The sequence below is a fragment of the Podarcis raffonei genome, chromosome 10, assembly GCF_027172205.1.
Source record: "Podarcis raffonei isolate rPodRaf1 chromosome 10, rPodRaf1.pri, whole genome shotgun sequence".
Classification (NCBI taxonomy): domain Eukaryota; kingdom Metazoa; phylum Chordata; class Lepidosauria; order Squamata; family Lacertidae; genus Podarcis; species Podarcis raffonei.
Window position 1 is genome coordinate 2430384 of NC_070611.1, and position 21689 is coordinate 2452072.

At 45.0% G+C, this 21689-nt stretch overlaps 1 protein-coding gene across 14 annotated transcripts in view; it reads right to left on the reverse strand.

The window, feature by feature from the left end:
* Positions 1–21689, reverse strand: part of FRMD4A (FERM domain containing 4A) — a 464351-nt gene that overhangs the window by 40300 nt on the left and 402362 nt on the right. For all 14 annotated transcript variants that reach the window (XM_053406326.1, XM_053406327.1, XM_053406332.1 and 11 more), the window contains 2 exons: positions 18914–19052; positions 13603–13744 (listed from right to left, as the gene is read on the reverse strand). In XM_053406326.1, coding sequence (XP_053262301.1) covers positions 13603–13744; positions 18914–19052 — 281 coding nt within the window. The remainder of the gene's footprint in view (positions 1–13602; positions 13745–18913; positions 19053–21689) is intronic.

Consider the following 21689-nt stretch of genomic DNA (forward strand, 5'->3'; position numbering starts at 1 on the left):
CAAAATTGGTTTTGAAATCACACCATGAGAATGATTTTGACCTGGCAACACACAGCAATATATTGCTCCTTGCGCAAGGCAGAGAAGGCAGCTGATTTCAAGGCACTGCTGACATCGCACAATGATCTCAGCTGATAACGCTGTTGATCTGAGCTGCCTTCCCTCACGCTGTGGGAGAGCAGGCCAGCTGATCGCCCTTACTTCAAGGTACTCTGATGTACATCTTTGCTGGCTGCCCCGCTGACAACGGCTTGATGCACCCCCCTCCCCGTTTCCATCCCCTCCCACTCAATCCATGGGGTGGAGGTGACTCTGCTTCCTCTCCTCCCCCCACCCACCCAATCTTTGTGACTGCTCCTTCCCTCATCCAGCATTTGAAACTCCCATTATTCTAGGCACATTTTGTGACAGGGAATTTCATTAAAGAGAGCGGTTTCTGAGCTCTGGGCGCAGTACTGTGCCTAAGATTTCAGATTAAAACTGCAGAGTGGAAGGAAAGGAGGACCTTTTTCTGCTTCCCCACTTCCAGCCACTCTCTGAAGACTGGAAACGAGACCCTCTTAAGATTATTAGGGGGTAGGCAGGGGAAGTATGGCTTTGTTTTTTGCAGTCTTCAGATGAAGACTAGACCAGGTGAAAAATGCACATAAGATTTTAGCAGCAGTTCATTCATTTTCAGTTTTCTATTCTTGTTATAAAAAGCACGCCTAGACACTCCATTGTGGCATCCATAACCCAGGCTTAAGGTGCCATTTAGCTTTCATATCTCAGTTTCTAACACTGCCCTCATCCCCACTCCTGATCTCCAATTTCAAACATCGTGATATATCGGAATATCACAATGTATAGCTGCTGATATATCATGATGTTCAAAACCAGATATCACTCGGCCCTAGTCTGCTTTTTTAGTATACCTAAAATCTTTTGCTTATTAGGGGCTACCGCACATTTTGTTCAAAAAATTGCTTTGCACCATACTACCATACAGCTAGCATACAGTTACTACCATACAGCTATCACAATTTTCAAAAGTAGGGGGTTAATGGCTTGGCTTTTGAAAAATAGGGGGTCCTCAGTAATTAACTAATTGGGAACCACTGATCTATAACAATATAGCGGAATAAACCATTCCAGTGCTGTGCAAAGAAAATAATCTTATCTTATATGGATGAGAGACAGGACAGAAAAAACAGCTACATAAAAGAAGCTTGCCAGAATAAGAGCCATACTGCTATTAGCACATTGGGATGCCTGCAGTTCTTTTCCAATACAAGTCTGCGTGAAGCAATCCTGAGAGGAAGGAAACGCATGGAGGAAGGAGGAGAACAGGCTTAGGCAGCAGGTGAAACAAGTATTCCTCTGAGGAATACTGTTAGAGGAAACGAGCAGACTGAACGAATGCCCAAGCAGGGGGCAGTGAGGAGGGGGAAACCCCCCCAGCAGCAGCAGCCGCCAGATGACATCACTAGGGTCCAGATGTGCAATCTCTTTGATGCAGTTATTCTTCTTGCTTATAACCCACACGCCTAATGCCATAAACAATGAATATCCTAATACAGCTGTTGCTCATGCTGCGTTCATCGGCCTGGCTGCCAGGGTCAGCCTCTCAGCCAAAAGCTGGCCATCCGGAACATTCTCCGAGGAGCCCAGATGGGGAGGGAAGGTGCATAGTGTGTCCCCTCCTGCCAGAAGCCAGGCATGATTCACTGCCTCAGGATGTCAGCAAACAACAGAAAGTGACCACAAGCAGCCACTATCTCTCAGCAGTGAGGAACAAATAGGATATCCTCCACAGCAAACAGCCAAGATAACGGCTTCTCCCCCATCTGAAATTACTCAGCACAGGATACGCATAGAAATATCCTGTGAGCTGAATGTTCTTCATTAGCTTCTTTTTGCTTGTCTGCCGCCTTGGTGACGGGACAAGTTTGCTATTCATCAACTGAAATGCTTCCAGAGGAGAGCAACAGGAAGTGCATGTCTAAGATGTGGTGACGGGAAAAGACCGCCCACTAGTTATTGCTGAGGAGGAAAGACCCGTCTGAAGGCTTAAAACATGTCAGAATGGAAGCTGGCACACTTACAGAAATACTGCAGAGAAGGCACTGCTTCCATCATGAGGCTCTTTAACAGCTACAAAGAGTTGTTCCCAATGTTTCCTGGGAAGCATCTCTGGGAATTGTAGCTCTGTATCTTAACACTTCTCAGCACCCTTAGCAAACTACACTTCCCAGCAGTCTGTGGGGGAAGCTTTCCATGTTTGGTGCTGATGGGGCCTGAGCCAAGTCCTTCCTTGCTGGCAGCTGGAGCTGGCAGGCAACAGGACCCCTGGAGCCAGGCAGTGGGGCTGGTGAACTAGCATGTAGTACAGCCCTCTTTGAGCCACTGCAGAGAATGAAATTTAAGCTATTACTTGGTAAAGATAAGGCAGGTGAGTTTGAGGAGGAATTGTCCAAGATCCCTGTTGCTTAAGAAGGTGCAGCAAATTGACATCTTGTAGCTGACCTGCAAAAATCAAAAGAAGAAACCAGGAGCATGTTCCTCTGAAAAAAGGCAACGGAGCGAGTAATAATAATAATAATAATTTTATTATTTATACCGCACCCATCTAGCTGGGTTTACCCAGACACTCTGGAAGCTTACAACATTATCTAAAAACATAATAAAAACATCAATCCTTTAAAACCTCCGTAAACTTCAGGTGTCTTCTAAAAGACAGGTGGTCGTTTATTTCCTTGACATCTGAAGGGAGGGCGTTCCACAGGGCGTTCATGACTGAGAAGTAACTCAAGATTTCAATTATAGAGTTATAGGAAATTATCAGTGGTTCTTCTCTTAGTGCTCAGCTTGGAAAGCCTGGCTTCTGAGAATGGATTAATGCTTAAGTAAGGCTAAACTTACTTAAACATGGGTGGCACTGTGGCCTAAACCACTGAGCCTCTTGGGCTTGCCGATCAGAAGGTTGGTGGTTCGAATCCCCGCGACCGAGTGAGCTCCCATTGCTCTGTCCCTGCTCCTGACAACCTAGCAGTTCGAAAGCACAAAGTGCAAGTAGATAAATAGGTACCGCTCCGGCGGGAGGGTAAACGGCGTATCCGTGTGCTGCTCTGGTTTTGCAAGATGCAGCTTAGTCATGCTGACCACACGACCCGGAAGCTGTACGCCGGCTCCCTTGGCCAATAAAGAGAGATGAGCGCTGCAACCCCAGAGTCGTCCGCGACTGGACCTAACGGTCAGGGGTACCTTTACCTTTTAAGGCTAAACTTAATGCAAAAAATTGGCAACAACAAAGCTTGCAGGGCAGCAGCTGCAGAAGGAGCAAAAAGGGTTTTCTTGTGTGAGTTTCTTGTGGCTGATTAGCTGCTCTCCCTGTGCAAAGGTCAGAGGGGGCAGGGCTTCTGTTGAGGTAGGTGATTAGCTGTGGGAGGAGCTTATCAGAGCTTGCAGGGCAGCGGCGTGCGCCTGTTGGCGCGCGCAGTTTGATCCATCTTTTAGATTTAGGGGAGCTAGTCTCAAACGTTTGTTGGGGAGACCTAGGTATTTTGGGGGGGGGAGTTATTTGTCCTGTCTTCACGCTTTTTATGATGGAGGACCGCTGTAGCCACCCCCAAAGACACGTTCTCAAGATGGAGGGGGAGGGAACAGCTGCAGTCGCCTGCGGTTCCTGCGCAATGTTTGCCATCTTGCCAAAGGTTGCAGGCAGCTTTACCTGCAGCAATTGCATGTTGATTGCCCTCTTACAAGACAAAGTCCAGCAACTGGAGGAAAGTGTAGCTACGCTCCAAAGAATTAGAGAGCTGGAGCTCTTCTTGGAAGCAACAGAGCACACCGTCTCCACCAAGGAGGAGACAGGGGACTCCCCTGAGAAGGAGGCTAGTTCACCAACACAGGAGCCAGATATATGGAGAAACGTGACTCAAAGAAGTAGGAGGCCCAGGGTTCGCTCTGATTGTTTAGAAACACACAATCGCTTTGAGGTCCTCTCCACCAGCATGGAAGACGAAGAGCAGACTCCATTTGAGGATCTCTCCCTCATTACAGTCGATCAGGTATATGAAGACGAGCAGCAAAGTCAGTCCTCAGGGAATGTGCAGGCAACCTTGGAACGGACAGCTCACGGAAGAACCCCGACCAGACCTAAGAGGAGGCGTGTAGTGGTGATAGGGGATTCCCTACTGAGGGGAACAGAAGCAGTGATCTGTGGGCCTGAAAAGATGTCTCGGGAAGTGTGCTGTCTCCCCGGGGCTAAGATCCAAGATGTAACTGAACGACTGCAAGGAATCATAAAAGCCACTGACAAATATCCCTTCCTCTTGGTTCATGTGGGAACCAATGACACTGCAAGCAATAGCCTCCAGAAGATCAAAAGAGACTACGAGGCTCTGGGCAGGAAATTGAAGCAATTAAATGCACAAATTGTCATCTCATCTGTCCTCCCAGTTGAACGACGTGGCCCAGGGAGAGAGGGAAAAATAGTGGAAGTGAACAACTGGCTTCGCAAATGGTGTAAACAGGAACGGTTTGGATTCTTAGATCACGGACTGCAGTTTCTTAAAGATGGACTTCTGGCAAGCGATGGGCTGCACCTCACAACGGTTGGGAAGAATGTTTTTGCCAAAAATCTCAGAAACCTCATCAGGAGGGCTTTAAACTGACTAATGTGGGGGAGGGAGACAGTGCTCCTGAAGGTAGGAGTCTATCAATTGATGAAGATGATCATCCCAATGTCATAGACCAAATGGAGCAAACAGCACGCAGTGGTGGTGGGGGGAAATCCTTAAATAAGAGAAACGGGGGAATGATTAATGGACTTCAATTCTGTACACTAATGCGCACAGCATGGGAAAAAACCAAGATGAGCTTGAGCTCTTGGTACAGCAAACTAAATATGACATAATAGGCATCACTGAAACCTGGTGGGATAAGTCCCACAATTGGAATGTAATAATGGAGGGATACAATCTATTTCAGAGAAACAGACCAGACAAGAAAGGAGGAGGAGTGGTGTTATGTCAGGGATGTGTATACCTGTGAAGAGATCCAAGATTTAGAACCTCAAAGCCAAAGTGAGAGCATTTGGGTCAAAATTAAGGGAGAGAAGAATAACAGTGACCTCATTGTGGGAGTTTACTATAGATCCCCAAGCCAAACGGAGGACATAGATGATGCCTTCCTGGAACAGATGGCCAAGCATGCAAAAGGAAGGGAGATAGTAGTAATGGGGGACTTCAATTACCCGGATATTTGTTGGATGTCAAACTCAGCCAAGAACATAAGGTCAAACAGATTCCTCACTGGCCTTGCAGACAACTTCATTGTCCAGAAAGTGGGAGAAGCAACAAGAGGAACAGCCATTTTATATCTGGTCCTAACCAATGTTCATGACCTGGTTAGTGGGGTAGAAGTGGAAGGATCATTAGGTGCGAGTGATCATGCTCTTCTGAAGTTTACTATACAGCGGAAAGGAGCAGCCAAGCATACTAGGACTCAATTTCTTGACTTTAAGAAAGCCGACTTCATAAAACTTAGGGAAGTGCTGGGTGAGATCCCATGGACAGTAATACTAAAAGGAAAGGGAGTTCATGATGGCTGGGAGTTTGTTAAGAGGGAGATAGTAAAAGCACAACTTCAGGCAATACCAATGAGACGGAAACATGGAAGGTGCCTAAAGAAGCCAGGGTGGCTATCTAAAGAACTTTTAACTGAGTTAAGATTAAAAAAGGATGTGTACAAAAAATGGAAAAGGGGGGAAACCACCAAAGAGGAAGTCAAACAAATAGCCAGCACGTGTAGACACAAAGTCAGAAAAGCTAAAGCACAGAATGAACTCAGGCTTGCTAGAGAGGTTAAAAGCAACAAAAAAGGCTTTTATGGGTATGTTCGTAGCAAAAGGAAGAACAAAGAAACAGTGGGGTCACTCAAAGGAGAAGATGGTGAAATGCAAACAGGGGACACAGAAAGGGCTGAACTCCTCAATGCCTTCTTTGCCTCAGTCTTCTCCGATAAAGAAAACAATGCCCAACCTGAAGAATTTGGAGCAAATGATTCAGCAGAGGAAACACAGCCCAGAATAACTAAGGAGATAGTACAAGAATACTTGGCTAGTTTAGATGTATTCAAGTCTCCAGGGCCAGATGAACTGCATCCAAGAGTATTAAAAGAACTGGCAGAACTGGTCTCAGAACCACTGGCAGTCATCTTTGAGAATTCCTGGAGAACAGGCGAAGTCCCGGCAGACTGGAGGATGGCAAATGTTGTCCCTATTTTCAAAAAGGGGAAAAGAGAGGACCCAAATAATTACCGCCCAGTCAGTCTGACATCAATACCAGGGAAGATTCTGGAGCAGATCATTAAGCAAACAGTCTGTGAGCACCTAGAAAGGAATGCTGTGATCACCAATAGTCAGCATGGATTTCTGAAAAATAAGTCATGTCAGACTAACCTGATCTTGTTTTTTGACAGAATTACAAGCCTGGTAGATGAAGGGAACGCAGTGGATGTAGCCTACCTTGATTTCAGCAAGGCATTTGACAAGGTGCCCCATGATATTCTTGTAAAGAAGCTGGTAAAATGCGGTCTTGACTATGCTACCACTCAGTGGATTTGTAACTGGCTGACTGACCGAACCCAAAGGGTGCTCATCAATGGTTCCTCTTCATCCTGGAGAAGAGTGACTAGTGGGGTGCCACAGGGTTCTGTCTTGGGCCCGGTCTTATTCAACATCTTTATCAACGACTTGGATGATGGACTCAAGGGCATCCTGATCAAATTTGCAGATGACACCAAACTGGGAGGGGTGGCTAACACCCCAGAGGACAGGATCACACTTCAAAACGACCTTGACAGATTAGAGAACTGGGCCAAAACAAACAAGATGAATTTTAACAGGGAGAAATGTAAAGTATTGCACTTGGGCAAAAAAAATGAGAAAAAATACAAGATGGGTGACACCTGGCTTGAGAGCAGTACATGTGAAAAGGATCTAGGAGTCTTGGTTGACCACAAACTTGTCATGAGCCAACAGTGTGACGCGGCAGCTAAAAAAGCCAATGCAATTCTGGGCTGCATCAATAGGAGTATCGCATCTAGATCAAGGGAAGTAATAGTGCCACTGTATTCTGCTCTGGTCAGACCTCACCTGGAGTACTGTGTCCAGTTCTGGGCACCACAGTTCAAGAAGGACACTGACAAACTGGAACGTGTCCAGAGGAGGGCAACCCAAATGGTCAAAGGCCTGGAAACGATGCCTTATGAGGAATGGCTAAGGGAGCTGGGCATGTTTAGCCTGGAGAAGAGGAGGTTAAGGGGTGATATGATAGCCATGTTCAAATATATAAAAGGATGTCACATAGAGGAGGGAGAAAGTTTGTTTTCTGCTGCTCCAGAGAAGCGGACACGGAGCAATGGATCCAAACTGCAGGAAAGAAGATTCCACCTAAACATTAGGAAGAACTTCCTGACAGTAAGAGCTGTTTGACAGTGGAATTTGCTGCCAAGGAGTGTGGTGGAGTCTCCTTCTTTGGAGGTCTTTAAGCAGAGGCTTGACAACCATAAGTCAGGAGTGCTCTGATGGTGTTTCCTGCTTGGCAGGGGGTTGGACTCGATGGCCCTTGTGGTCTCTTCCAACTCTATGATTCTATGATTCTAAGAGAGGTAAGAGAAGTTGAACTGTGAAGAGCATGGACTCCCACTCCATTTCTTACTGGAAGCACCAGCACAGAAATACCCCTGCCAAGAGCCTGCATTGTTTTGGAGAGAATTAATACTGTCTCAGTAACAATGTCTTATTGTAGTCATTAATTGATACAATCTGTGTATCTAGAGAGAATGAACAATGACTGAGAAGCTCTTGCAAATCTGCAAGATATAAATATAGAAATGGTGACCTACCCGGAGAGAAAAAGAATGGGAAAACATGATGACAGTCCCTTTCATACCCCAACTTTCCTATTTCATGTTTTGGCTTTACTTCATTCTCCTTTTGGAACAACAACCCCCCCCCAAATGCTAAGTTACTTAATTCCAATTTTTGTACTCTTACAAAGCTCAAAGTTCATCCTTTTTTGTAGGTTTGTATTTATGCCTCCTGAAGACATGAAGGCTTTTATTATTATTTTGGTCATTTATCACCCCAGCCCTTTCCCCGTCTCCTGATTAAGGTTACTATGGGTTGTATATTTAAAAAGTAAACAAATAGCACTGGACTTGGCCTACACAGACCATCCAATGGAGAAAAGAACTAGTAGACTATGCGAGCAAACTGTCAGATACAGCGAGAGATAAAAAGCATTATATCAGGTCTTCTCCTCATAAAGCTGAACATTCTATGTCCACACCTTAAGCAACAGAGTTCTTCACAGACTGCTACAGAACATGCATTTGCACTTGGGGGTAATCAGGTCCTTCCTGGAGGAGGCATGCATGTTAACACAGGGATCACACCCTCAACAACTCTCTAAAGAGTTGTGCATGTGAGTACATGAGTAAAAACAAAGAATAAAAAAGAAAACTGCAATACATGTAACTTAAGACTTTCCATATTTATTGCACTTCACTATGGAACGTAGCATAGAATAGTTTTCTTTATGGGAGATTTTTGAAAAATGGCACCCCAAAGAGCCTAGCCAGTGAGTAGCAATTGTATTTGCAAATAATACCAGGACAGCTAGCTATGCCTCCTCCCCCAAAGGGGGCTTCTGTAAGGGCAGCACCCAGGTGAGTGGGCAGATAGGCAGCACACATGCAGTGGCGGAGAGCAGGCGGGGGCGGGGCTGGAGCGCGTCCTGGGGGCGGGATGCACAGCCCCCAGGGGCGTGGCGCGTGTTCTGGGAGCATGGCCCGCCGCCTGTGAGGGTGGGGCGCTCAGTGTGGGGCAGCCGCGATGGAACCCCACTGGGATTGCACTTGCTCCCCCGCCCCCCTCTTCCTCCGCTAGTGAACACATGTATTTTTTCCAGACAAAAGGGCTCCTTGCTGGTATGCTCTTGTGCAGAATTTTGGCCCAATTCACTTCTCAAGCGTAAGAGTTTCCCCCCAATAGTGGCTTTCAAATCATAGGGTATTTTTTTCTAGTGTTCCTTAAGTACTAAAGGAAATAAACTTTCTTCGGTAGTGTTAATTACTAAGCATTTTGTTCTAGCCAGCATTTTGCTGATCTGGGATGTTGTCATCAGTAAAATCTAGGTCAGTAAGAAGGACTGCCAGCTTCACCAATAAAACACTCTTCTCATTCTGGCAAATACAAGGAATGTGTCTACCCGGCCACACTCACACAGCTGAATGAACTGAACAAAATGCAGTGGAAGATGTTACTCTGTTCAAGCAGGTAAACTGTGCTCAGAAACGGATGACGTGAATCCTCTTCCTACTTCCCACCATCATGGGGTGAGAAATGACAGGCTCCACATTCCTAGAGTTTTCTCTCACTGTGCTTCTGCTGCATGGGGGCGGGGGGGGGGTTGCACCTGAAGCACCACCATCATTTGCAGACGAGAGAACAACCACCTCTCTCCACCAGAATAAACCGTGCTTGGAGGAAGCACTGGTCACTTGGCACTTCTTCCCCATATGCTGCAATGTGCAAAGCCAGCCACAGTTAGAGCCAGTTCAGAAATTAATTATCTTTTAAAACCATGCACAAAAGCGCCCAAGTTTAAATGGAAGTGCGCAACACGGTGCCACAATTTTTGAATGGAGCATATGAGTTTATTTTACTGTGTTTAAACTTGAAAGTGGCATTATTCAAATGGATCAGATTTCCACTGTTGCATTTCATGGTGGGACACACAGCTGGAGATGTACATCATCAGCCTCACTTTCTTTGTATGCCACCTTTCCACAGGAAAAAACTAATCTCAAAGTGGCCTATAAGAGGGAGAAGAACACATCACAAAATCAACCATTCCATGAATTTCACAATACAAATGCCAGTTGCAGTTGCAGGCATTTCTCTTTAAACGTGGGTCTTCATTGAACCAAGTTCAGAAGGCAATTTGGCTCTTACATTTCACTAGTGTACATGCTCAATGCAGACAGACCAACAATTCACTTTTGGCACCTTCGTTCTGTTGATCAAGCCATTAAATTCTGGGAAGCACAACAGCCCCCAAAATACCCAGCAAGTCTACCCATGACCCCACGAACCAAAAGCCAGGGTCAGATGACAAAGTCAGCACTTTAAGCTCTGAAATTAGCCAATGTCAGGGCAGAATGAGTCATGATAGCAACAGGCCTTCATTTTCAATGCACCAATTGTGGCCTAAAGGGTTGGGTGATTTCAAACACAAAAGTGGCTGTCTGTGGGCGAGTGCTGAACTTTCTACCACCCACTGCTTTCCCCTCTGCAAACACTCTCCCCAGATAGCTGAGGAATAAGGAAGCTTTTTTGCCAGGTCATTATCTGATTCTGCCCCCAGCCCCACGGGCTCATTTTGGCAGGTGGGCAGGATAACCTACCTGTCAGTCCCGCACACCGACCCAAGTCTCTTGCGCAGTCCACCACGGGAAACTGAGTCATGCCACTGATCCAGCAGTTCCCCCAGGGATCCTGCTGGCTTCTGAACTCACCAGTCATCAGCTTATGGGCAGTGAGTTCAGCTCTGCTTTTGGCAGGGATCAGTTGCACAGTCAGAAAACTCAGTTGGGAAGCTGATCCAGGCACATCTCTACCTGCCCCACATATGCCGTCAGGTGTGGGCAAGGTGGGCATAGTTTGGGGGAAACCATCTCATAGGACAAACTTGGTACTGTGCCACGATCTCCTACTCCTGCCCTACCTGGAAATAAACCCTGCTAGGAGATGATGACTTTAGGAGAGGAGTTACAGGGAAGAAGGTAGCAAAAAGAGGAAAGGTTCATTGTCTCTCGCCAGCTTCCTGCTGTACCATTTTAAAGCTCCCCACCCAGTTGCATTAGGGGTTGGGGAGCAATGCAGGTTTGAAGACACTCAGCCACCATCATGCCAAGTTCTGCCCAAGGACACAAAGTTAATGCAATCACGTAAAAAAGGAACACTGCAACTGGTATGTAACTTTTATAAATGCAGGAATGCTGCCCACAAGCACAGGGATTCCAGATGGACACACTATGTATTTCCTGGGCTTCACTTATCTAATTTAAAGACTCCAGGGTGGGGGAGGGGAAGCTTAACAACCCCCCCCCCCAAGACTAAATCAGAAGCTCTGCAGCCACTGCTATTCCAGCAAATGATTCTTTTAAAAATGCAGAGTTGTTTGTGGGAGCTCTTGTGGTACCACTCTGCTAATGTACCTTGGAAGTGTAATTCTTTGCCGAACTTTTCCAAGGTAGGACCAGTGTGTATTCTGAAACTATGCAAGGATGAAATTCTAAGGATTTGCTGATCTTTGATGGTTAATACAAATTCCCTTGGTGAGCTGGTGTACTCCCAGTGGGCACATTTCCCTCTATAATCACAAGCAGAACAGGAGTCGTGTGCAGCATATTTCTATTACTGTAGATCTTTCACAAGACCGTAAAACATCTTCCACACTTCTCTCTCTCTCTCTCTCTCTCTCTCTCTCTCTCTCTCTCTCTCTGTGTGTGTGTGTGTGTGTGTGTGTGTGTGTGTAGGGAGGTATGTATACGAGACCCCCTGTAATATTCTAATACTTTGCGCTTGCAGAACCGTATATCATTTGAGAATATCAAAGAATTGTGCCCTACAGAATTTCCTTCAGAAATACAACCACTGCCATTTTGTGGACAGGACAAAATATGAAGCTAAGTCAGGCAGACACAGAATTAGAAACAGACCTTCTACTCTTGGCTCTGGTTGCCGCCCAGCCTTCGTCTCATGTGTTCCACATTAGGCTTCTCAATAGAGCAGGAAGGCTTCTTCCCTTGATAAAAAGTGGCGAGTGGAGACTTAGAGCCTCTTACATTCTGACAGCTGGTTGTGGACCGATTCTAGTATCGATTTTCTGTACAAAATGTAGTAAAACTGGGATACAGATATCTATTGCCACTTAACTCTTACGTTCAGACAAAAATCACTCAGAATTTGTCTGGCTGGGGCATTGCTAATTTGTTTGCAGAATCTATCCCGCAGGAAAGCTGTGTGTGTCACAGGATCATCATTTCCAGATCATATTTCATTTTGATCAAAAACTTTATTTTCAAAATTTTGTTTTAACAAATTATCAAAGCAAGTTATGTATAACATGAACCAAGACTAAAATGCAATGTATGAAGCCTTGGATTTGCCAAAAGGGTGCTTGGAGCCAGGCTGGCAGCCAGATGTGAAACATGCTCATGAAGGCAACTTGTGAGAGGCTGAGCAATGAACAGAATGTGAAGAACACCACAAATTTTCACACAAAAATGGGAAGCCCCTAGTCTTCTTCCTCCCCCAATAATTTGTAGCAAGAAACACATGTCATGACATTATCACATCGTGTCACACCACCTCTCACAGCAGCCAATTATGTGGACCAGAGGAAGAGAAATGTGTGATGAGCCCATTGACATGCATTTCCACTACGGCATGTTATGGATGGAAATCAAGGTGGGCTTGCTGTATTTGGCAATTTGGTATTTCCGCTCTTGAGTGAGGCGATGCTGCCTTCCAGGCTGATAGCGCCCGTTTTAAGGCCAGTGTGGATCAGTCTACAGCCAGCATCAACGATTTTCTATTCAGACAGGCATTTAATAAGCCCAGGACACTATGAAGGAAAATTATGGTCCTGATCCATCTCCAATGGAGGCACATGATTCCATTTGCAAAAAACCTGTCAGTTCACAGGACCCATGTGAGCACCACAATGTGCCTGTAAATGTGCTTCTAAAAGCACTTGTGCATCAGCTGGGCAAGAACATGCCTGCCTCTGAGCATAGATCAGAGGCATGGATGTCCAAAAAGAAAGTGAACTATGTTTTTTCTGTTGTTATTACTGATGTTTTAATGGTTCTAGGATTTGTTTATAAATTTAGTTTTATGCTGTTCACCATCATGATGTTTTTTCTTACTCTTGGTGGGATGTACTTTTTCTTGAATGGGGGGCTCCAGAGGGCTCCCCGTGCTTCGGGCGAGTGTCTGCAAGCCTTGCGCGCCCGGCGGGAGGTCCCGACGGGCGCGCGAGGCTTGGGGCGGCAGCCTGTCACCCGAAGCACGGGGAGCCCTCCAGAGGGCTCCCCGTGCTTCGGGCGAGTGTTTGCAAGGCTTGGGGCGGCAGCCGCGGCTGGGGGGGGAATAATTTTTTTTATTCATTCCCCCCCCCCCAAAATGAGGTGCGTCCTATGGGCCGGTGCGCCCTATAGAACGAAAAATACGGTATACCAGGCATGTCCAACTCCCAAGAGACTGTGATCTACTCCCAGTATAAAAAAACTGGAAGTGATCTACCAATTGTCGTTGGGAGGAAGAGCATGCGTGGGGTGGGTGGGTGTATTTCCCAGAGTTGTTTAGCTTCTTTGGGAGAGGACATCCCTGATCTAGACTTCCCAAATGCGGCAAGCAGTTCAACATTTTACACAACATGAACAATGACTCCAGTCCGAAACACTTGACTCAAATGCCCAGAAACTATTTGTCATCTGCACTTCCCTTTAACTGAGGGACCAACTCTGCAACACCAAGGGACATACCTGATGATAAAAGGCTCCCACTGCTGCCGCTGATGATCTTTCCTTTGCTTCCCATATTGGCTAGTTTGGAGGTCTTCAGAGTTCCAGTTTCAGTCAGGTCAATGGCAATCTCACTCAGGCTTCTTGCTGCATGAATTTTGGACTGGAGGAAAGAAAGCAGAAATCTGTGGTATAGCAACCATCAGACAAAACCCCCATCTTAAGAATTTCCACCTGTTACCAGAATCACCAATAAGTGAACTACCCACTTATGACAACCTTTCAAAAAAAGCAAGAGCACAAGTAGAAGGTCATTCCATATCAAGTGATCCAATTGTTTTTTACCTCATATCATCCAATTTTCTTAATATTTTGTACGCTTGTTGAATGATCAAAACTAAGTTTAAATCTTTTTTTTTATCTCATCCTGTTTTTAAGTTATGAGTGAGTGAATTCTAAAACAAAGACAATTTTGGCCTTGCCAGACTACACAAAAACCTTAAAGTTTCCACCCAGAATTGAGATATTTCAAAACTAAAAATGTTGATCTTTTCAGAACTTCATGAGCTTTACTATGATATGTCATATGATGGACTTAATTTAAAATTTAAAGTTAAGTTACTAAATTTTAAATTTTAAAAAGTGACTAAAAATTAAAGAGATTTCAGTATTAATGATATTCTATTTAAGATTATATCCTGGACTAAGTGGCATCAGTTTGATGATAATGTTGTACTGTACTTGTCACAGATCAACAGACTGCAAAGCAATTTCTAAGCAGCAGACTCCAGAGTGAGGCTCCATTCATCATGAGTTCTCACATGCATGGGGTCCTCCAAAGCCCCTGCATTTATGGACAAATGTGAGCAAGGCATTCCTCAAAGACAACGTATGACTTAGTCACAGGGTAGCAATACACTGAGTTCATATTTGTACAGTGGTACCTCGGTTTACGAACTTAATCCGTTCCTGAAGTCCGTTCTTAAACCGAAACCGTTCTTAAACTGAGGTGCGCTTTCCCTAATGAGGCCTCCCACCGCCGGTGCCCTTCCACCGTTCAGATTCTGTTCTAAGACTGAGGTACAGTTTGCAAACCGGGATACTACTTCCGGTTTTGCAGAGTTCGTAAACCAAATAGTTCTTAAACAGGGCTGTTCTTAAACCGAGGTACCACTGTAATCTGAATCAGTGATGAAGAAAGTTTGGAGCGACCCAAGGACTGTGCCAACTCTATCTGTCCAATAACCAAATTTGTCACTGTAGCACAATAATCAAATATGTATGCAGCCTATTCCTGGACATTCCTTTTCAAAACAATACAGTTAAATCTGTACAATAAACTCCCTGATGCTCACTTTTACTTAAACTGCCACCCAAGTGACATAAAGAAAAATAGCGTCTGCCGTTTGCTCCTCATAATGAAACACATCTGTAACAACAACGAAAACTACCTCAAAAGAACCTCCATTTTTTTTAAAAAAGCAGCACCTCCTCCTTGTGCTATAACTGTAACATTTACTAAGCATCTTGTATAGCCCTTAGAACTAGTTTCAGAAGTCAGCAATTGTGAAGAAAGAAAAAGGTTGAACAATCTGTTGCTAGACATTTTAGTACCACGGCAATTCAGAAACACCATCAAGCCCTGAAATGTTAGAAAACTTCTGAATATACAGAGTTGGCCGCACTCTTGACATTCTTATGGCTTTAACTTGCAGGAGAATGGATATACTTTCCTCCATGCTTTTGATTCTTTTCTCTTTTTGCATTTTCCTTTCCTTACAGGACACATGTCACCTGCCTGAGAATCCTCTTCATTCTCTGCATTCTGTCACCTGGACTCCCAGGGCCTGCAGTGGAATCAAAGAGGGGCAGAAGCTGCCGGCCTAAATATTGTAAAGCTTTCTCTCTGTTGTGTTAGTCATTTTTAAACAAAGAAGTCACATTTATTTGTCATATTCTAGTGTGAAAAAGAAGTGGAAACGAGGGCAAAACTCTGTGGATAATTCTGACTTGCCACTTGGAGTTGCCATTTAGGAGAGGAGAGGGGGGTCGTGGCAGCTGCTCCCCTCACTTCTTTTTTGCCTGTTTTAACTGTGGGAAGAAGGTAGTTAGTCCTGACATGGGGTGGAAAGAGGAGGGGAGCACTGCAGCTCTCTGGGTGCCTCTTTAGAGCAGCTTTCACCAGCCATATGCGTTTCAGATGTAGTGGACCATAACTCCATGCTGAGTGGAGCTGATGGAAGTTGTATCGGAAACTTCTGGAGCGCAGCAAGCTGGCCAAGGGCTTCCCTGACAGCATTTTGGAGGAGCCTTGACTATTTATTGTTAAGTTTACTTACATTGCAGTCTCAAGCATGTTTAATCAGAAACAAGTTCCACTATGTTCAACGGGGCTCACTCCCAGATAAATATGCAGCCTTTATTATTGATGCCTTTGTCTTGTAGGGATTTACAGGTGCAATTTTAAATGACTTAGACGGAGTTATTTTCAACATCATTGATTGCTCTTGGCTTCCCTCTCCTCATGCTTCCTTCTTGACCATTTCATTCTTTTTTGCCCATTTCTTCCCCTCATCTTCTCAGCTGTGTCTCTCTTCCCTCAACCTCTCCCCCAATACAAGTTCTGTTGATGGAGAGCCCTGGCTCAGAAAAGGAAACAACTGATCCAAAACAAGCTTTTCACAACGAGGGAGGTGATGCCACAAAGGAGTGTGGCTACTACAAAGCCTGGCAAGCTAAGTCACACTTCAAGCGGCACTGTCAGTGCTTTGGGACTGACGGTTCCACTTCCAAGGTATTTGGGCCAAAGTGCCAAAGAGCAGTGACTGGCTCCGGCTTTGCGCAGGCGCATGGCTGGTTTGGAGGCACTTGCTGAACTTGACTTGTTTGTCACGCAAAAAGGACTCAAAAGATAAGGCGGCCACTATTTCATGCAGGGGTTCTTGTCCAGACCCCCCCTTGTGTCAGCAGAGTGTGCATAAGCAGGCCCCACCCCATTATGCCCTGCCCCTCTTCCACCCTCTTCCAGGTCGAAAAGGACCCATGCCTTGGCGATTGCGCATCAATTGGACACACCTAAAATGGTCACCACCAGTACCTACAAATGTAAGCTTCTTGCTGAATGTACACTCAAGAGAAATATGCGGGCAAACCTGGTTTTCTAACAAGTGATCCCATATGATACAAATATTTATTGGTTATAGTCATACATTTACATTTTAGCTGCACACTAAACACATCTTAGCTACGCTCCTAAAACATAATGAATGAAGTAGACCCCATGATGCTTTAAGTCCTGAGCCTAGAACTCCTTTTTTCTTTCTTTCCTTGTACCAACAGAAATAATTTAAGGCTCTGCTTGTGTGTACAATTCAATCTTCAGAATCCATAAAGAGGCCACCATAGGAGAACAATCTAATCTGTCAGAAGCTTTTAGAAGTTCCTTATCTAAATTACAGAGCTGATCATTGATAAAAATATGCCACCTTGTTTGGTGGGTGCAAAATCAGTGTTCCTAAACAGGAACTACTCCAACATGTTTCAGGACCTTAACATTTTTTTTGTCCAGAATCAGGAAGGAGCAGCACCAAACAAACAAACAAACAAACAAACAAACAAACAGATATTCGTTGGAGCCCCACTCCTAACACGACCACAGGACTGGCCTGGGAAGGGTGAATGACTCTTGACTGTTACATTGAGGAAATGAGTGCAGATTTCCTAGCAGGCCTGCAGGTTCCACACCCCGATTTAAGGCACTACCTACATTACCAGGACCACTGGCTGCAGAACTTATCTTCTGTTATTTGAAATGGACCCAGGACATGTAAGTAATACCCACTGTAAAAAAATGCATCATAAAGCTGAAGAAAGTCCATAAGAAAAAATAATCTAAGGAGAATCTGTGCAAGTCCATATGGACATATTGTTTCTAAAGACTTGCATGACCAGAAATGGTTCTCAGTATTGGCAAGAAGTTAATGCAGCAAGAATTCTGCACCTTGGGGCCTTCTCTCAGAAAGTCCCAGTGCCCTGTAAATTTCCACATGATAGGCAAAGCAGACAATGAGCAACGGTGGAAGAGTTCAGAGTGTTTAGAGGTCTCTTATGCATGTCTCAGCATGAAGGGAAGTTGCAGGGCCATTTGCTACAAGACTTAATGCAGAGTGTACATGTATTTGTAAGAACTGCCTTACTGAAACTGAAGAAATGATTTATTTAGTTTGATATATTTATTTGGAACTAGAATTCAAGCAAGGTATTGGGACGGTGTGGAGACGCACCAACTGTATGCTCTTCAATCCCAGCCTCGTGCCAGGAGGATACAACAGCCATGCCCCTCCCAGCTGGTGTCGCTCCCATGGCAGCAGGGGCTGGGCAGGGGTGTGTGTTTTCCATTTGTCCTCCGCCCCTCATGCTGCCCCGGGCATGTGCATGCGCACGTGCACACTGACCCACCCTGGGTGGTGTGGAGACATGCTCTGCCGCTGACTAGAAGGCTGTTGGCCTGACCCATTAAGTTCGTCTTAAATTCATTGGAGAAACCGACCTAGTCATCAAATGGTTGCTTTAAAGGTAAAGGTAAAGGTACCCCTGCCCGTACGGGCCAGTCTTGACAGACTCTGGGGTTGTGCGCCCATCTCACTTAAGAGGCCAGGGGCCAGCGCTGTCCGGAGACACTTCCGGGTCACGTGGCCAGCGTGACATCGCTGCTCTGGCGAGCCAGAGCCGCACACGGAAACGCCGTTTACCTTCCCGCTAGAAAGCGGTCCCTATTTATCTACTTGCACCCGGAGGTGCTTTCGAACTGCTAGGTTGGCAGGCGCTGGGACCGAGCAACGGGAGCACACCCCGCCGCGGGGATTCGAACCGCCGACCTTTCGATCGGCAAGCCCTAGGCGCTGAGGCTTTTACCCACAGCGCCACCCACATCCCCAATGGTTGCTTTAGATATCAAGAAAAGATGGCCCTCGTTTGTAAATTACTGGAATGATCATTTTATAAAAAAGATATAACCTTCTATTGAAACCTTTTGCTTCTTTATTGGTATTGCACCGAATGCTGTGCAAGCAGGATTTTGCTCATGCAATGGGACTTTCCGTTTCCTCTCCTTGCTCCGTTTGCCCCAAAAATCTGATCTGCAGGGTCTGGAGAGGAAGTTCCAGGGCATGCGCAGACGTCTGCTGTGCTACTGGAGTTGCGGTGTTGTGTCCAGACTTCTACATATATTTTGATTTCTGATTGTATTTGGCACATATACTTTCATTTGTGTATAACCGTAGTCTTTATGTAACACCTGTTTTGTGAAGATAATAAAAATTAAAAATCTTACTTTGCTCTGCTTTCTGTCCAAGTAGAATTGGTGCTGGCTAATGGCCATAGCCCAGATGGACTTTATCAAGGCAGGACAGGCATACCACGTGTGCACAGCGATGCCACTGTGTCCAAAAGTCCTTCTAGTCACAGATGCCCTGGGAGAGCAGGAAAAGAACAAACAATTCACTTGTAACTTGAAAAGAGAAGTGCAGCCTATCTCGACCCACCTCCAAAAGTTCTGCATTCAATCATTTTGCAGAAGACCGTTAAGGGGATAGGTATAGGGGATCTCTGAGCAACTGAAACAACGAGCCACACCATGGATGAGAGTAATTTAGGCTGCAATATTACCTTCGTCTACACAGAGGCAAGTCTCATTGAACCTCAATGAGCAAGCACAAAAACTGAACTAAACCTCCTACCCACCTGCCTGAGCACCAAAGCCAGAGCTCCAGCATTTATGTCATGAGGCACTCTGCTATTTTTTAAACTGCCAATAGCATGTTCTGAGTCATGTGAGGCTCTGCTTTTAAAAGAGCCAGATATCTTTGTCTCTCACAAATTTGAGATGGAGTTTCAATTCAAGTTGCCACTGGGGCTGATTTTTCTGCTATTTAGCATTCATTAGATGCCAATAGTGTATTAAGTATTGTTATCAACACACATGGTTCATATGACTCTGCATTGATGGGATAACCATATAGAAATTATTTGCTTCTGTAATACAGAATGTCAATTCGATGTTTTCATAGGTCTCTGCCCTGCTTTTCAGACAGACACAGAGTTCCAAAGCAGCAGCTGAGCTTCTCCAGCAGTTCTCTATGAAAAGGTCGGCTCATATGTTTTTGTTTCTTACTATGTTATGTATTTTTGTGTTTTTATATTGTAAACTGCCCTGTGGTCCTCAGATGAGGGGTGGCATAGAAATTTAATAAATAACAAACTTAAAATTAACAGTGCCTACATGGAAACTCTACAATAAGTGGGAGAGTCACAGGGGGAAAGGGGTGGGCTTCTGGGAAAGTTGGAATTTAGACTATCTTGTTGTCCACTTAGCTAAACTTTAATTTTATTTGAATGTCAACACAGCAATCCTAAGCATTTTTACTCAGAAATAAATCCCACTGCGTTCAATAGGACTGACACCCTTATAAATTAGTTTAGGATTGCAGCTCTAACCTGTAAATGCTTGGAATTATCTCTCATTTTGTTTCTGTTTTCCAGATGGGGAGAGTTACCATGAAGGAAAAGGCAGTTGACAAAATGAGGTTGAAATTAAGCCAGCAACTATTGTAGAGATGGGGGACCCCCCCCCATATTCAGCAATAAAATTGCCACCCCAGACTTGGCTCTTCATCGCAGCATGACAACTGTTACATTTGGGATGGTTTCAGCTTTATTCCCTGCACCAAATCGGATCATTAAACGGACTGGAATTTGAGTTTCCCAAGAAAATTAGACATGAAGACACAGGAGACATGGAAAAAGGTAATGTGGAGGTTATAGGAGGGGTGGATAAGACAGAAAATGGAAGAAGCAGACAGTGTGGAAAAAAGGGGTCCAGGAGCCAGACACGCTGGCGAGATAATTTGAATAATATTTCAGTTAGCACCTGCCAAGGTACACAGTCGCTTCTTATGCCAAAAGAGTGGTATAACTTATTCCCCCCTCCCTAGCCTAAGATGTAACTGTTGCTGTATGTGCAAAAGAGTTCTGGACCTTGGCTGCACCTCGAAACTCTGCACACAAAGACAGCACTTCGTTGGCACATACGCAAACAGGCACCACGCTCCTCTGCCTGTGGGACACTGCCATTTATCATAGGATCACAGGATCATGATGGAGAGCAGAGTTACCAATGGGCCTGCCAGCTAAATGGAACCTCCATGTGGAGAGGCAGTGTACCCCCAGTGTCCAGACCAGCAATAGGCAACGACTCTCACCTTTGTGCCCCGCTGCTTGCGAACTCTACGTGACTTGAGGTTGCCTGTTACCGGAAACAGGATATGGAACTAGAGTAGCTCAGTCAGTGGAGCATGAGACTCATAATCCCAGCGTCACTGGGCAAAAAGATTCCAGCATTGCAGGGGGCTGGACTATAGGACCCTCGTGGTCCCTTCCAACTCGACAATTCTAGCGCTAACTTAAGCACACACCCTCAAGCCTATCTTTGCAGCCCTATGAACTAGAATTTTTTCTTTTTGAATTATACTCTTTGATATAGGAATCTAGAACCCACAGCTTACGTTTTTCTAGGCTCCTGCATTTCTGCTGATCAAAGAGCAGACAGATTTAGGAGATCCAGAGAATTCTCCATTAGGCACAAAGCAGGGTTTTGGTAATCTCATTGTACATAAATTGATAGAATAATTTATTTATTTATTTCATAAAATGTATTTACCACAAGATTGTAGGAAAAAAACCAAAGCGGTTTACAAAAAAGATAAAACATTAAAAATATCATTAAAAATTACAACCATAATTTAAAACACACAAAAAGTTAAAACCACAACAGAACAAGCTAAAACAAATTAAAACTCATACAGACTGTCTAAACATCTGGGTTGCCCGGTCTAAATAAGAAGCGCTGAAAAGAATACAGGGAAGGCGCCTCCTGATATCAATAGGCAGGGAGTTCCAAAGTGCCACTGCTGCCACACTAAATGAGCAAGTTCTCACAGATGTGGTGCAGATATTATGTGGCATCTGTGCAGCAAAGGTGACCTCATAGGTAAACTGGTCCCAAGCGTAACATAAATTAGTAGTAATAGTCATAGAATCATAGAATCATA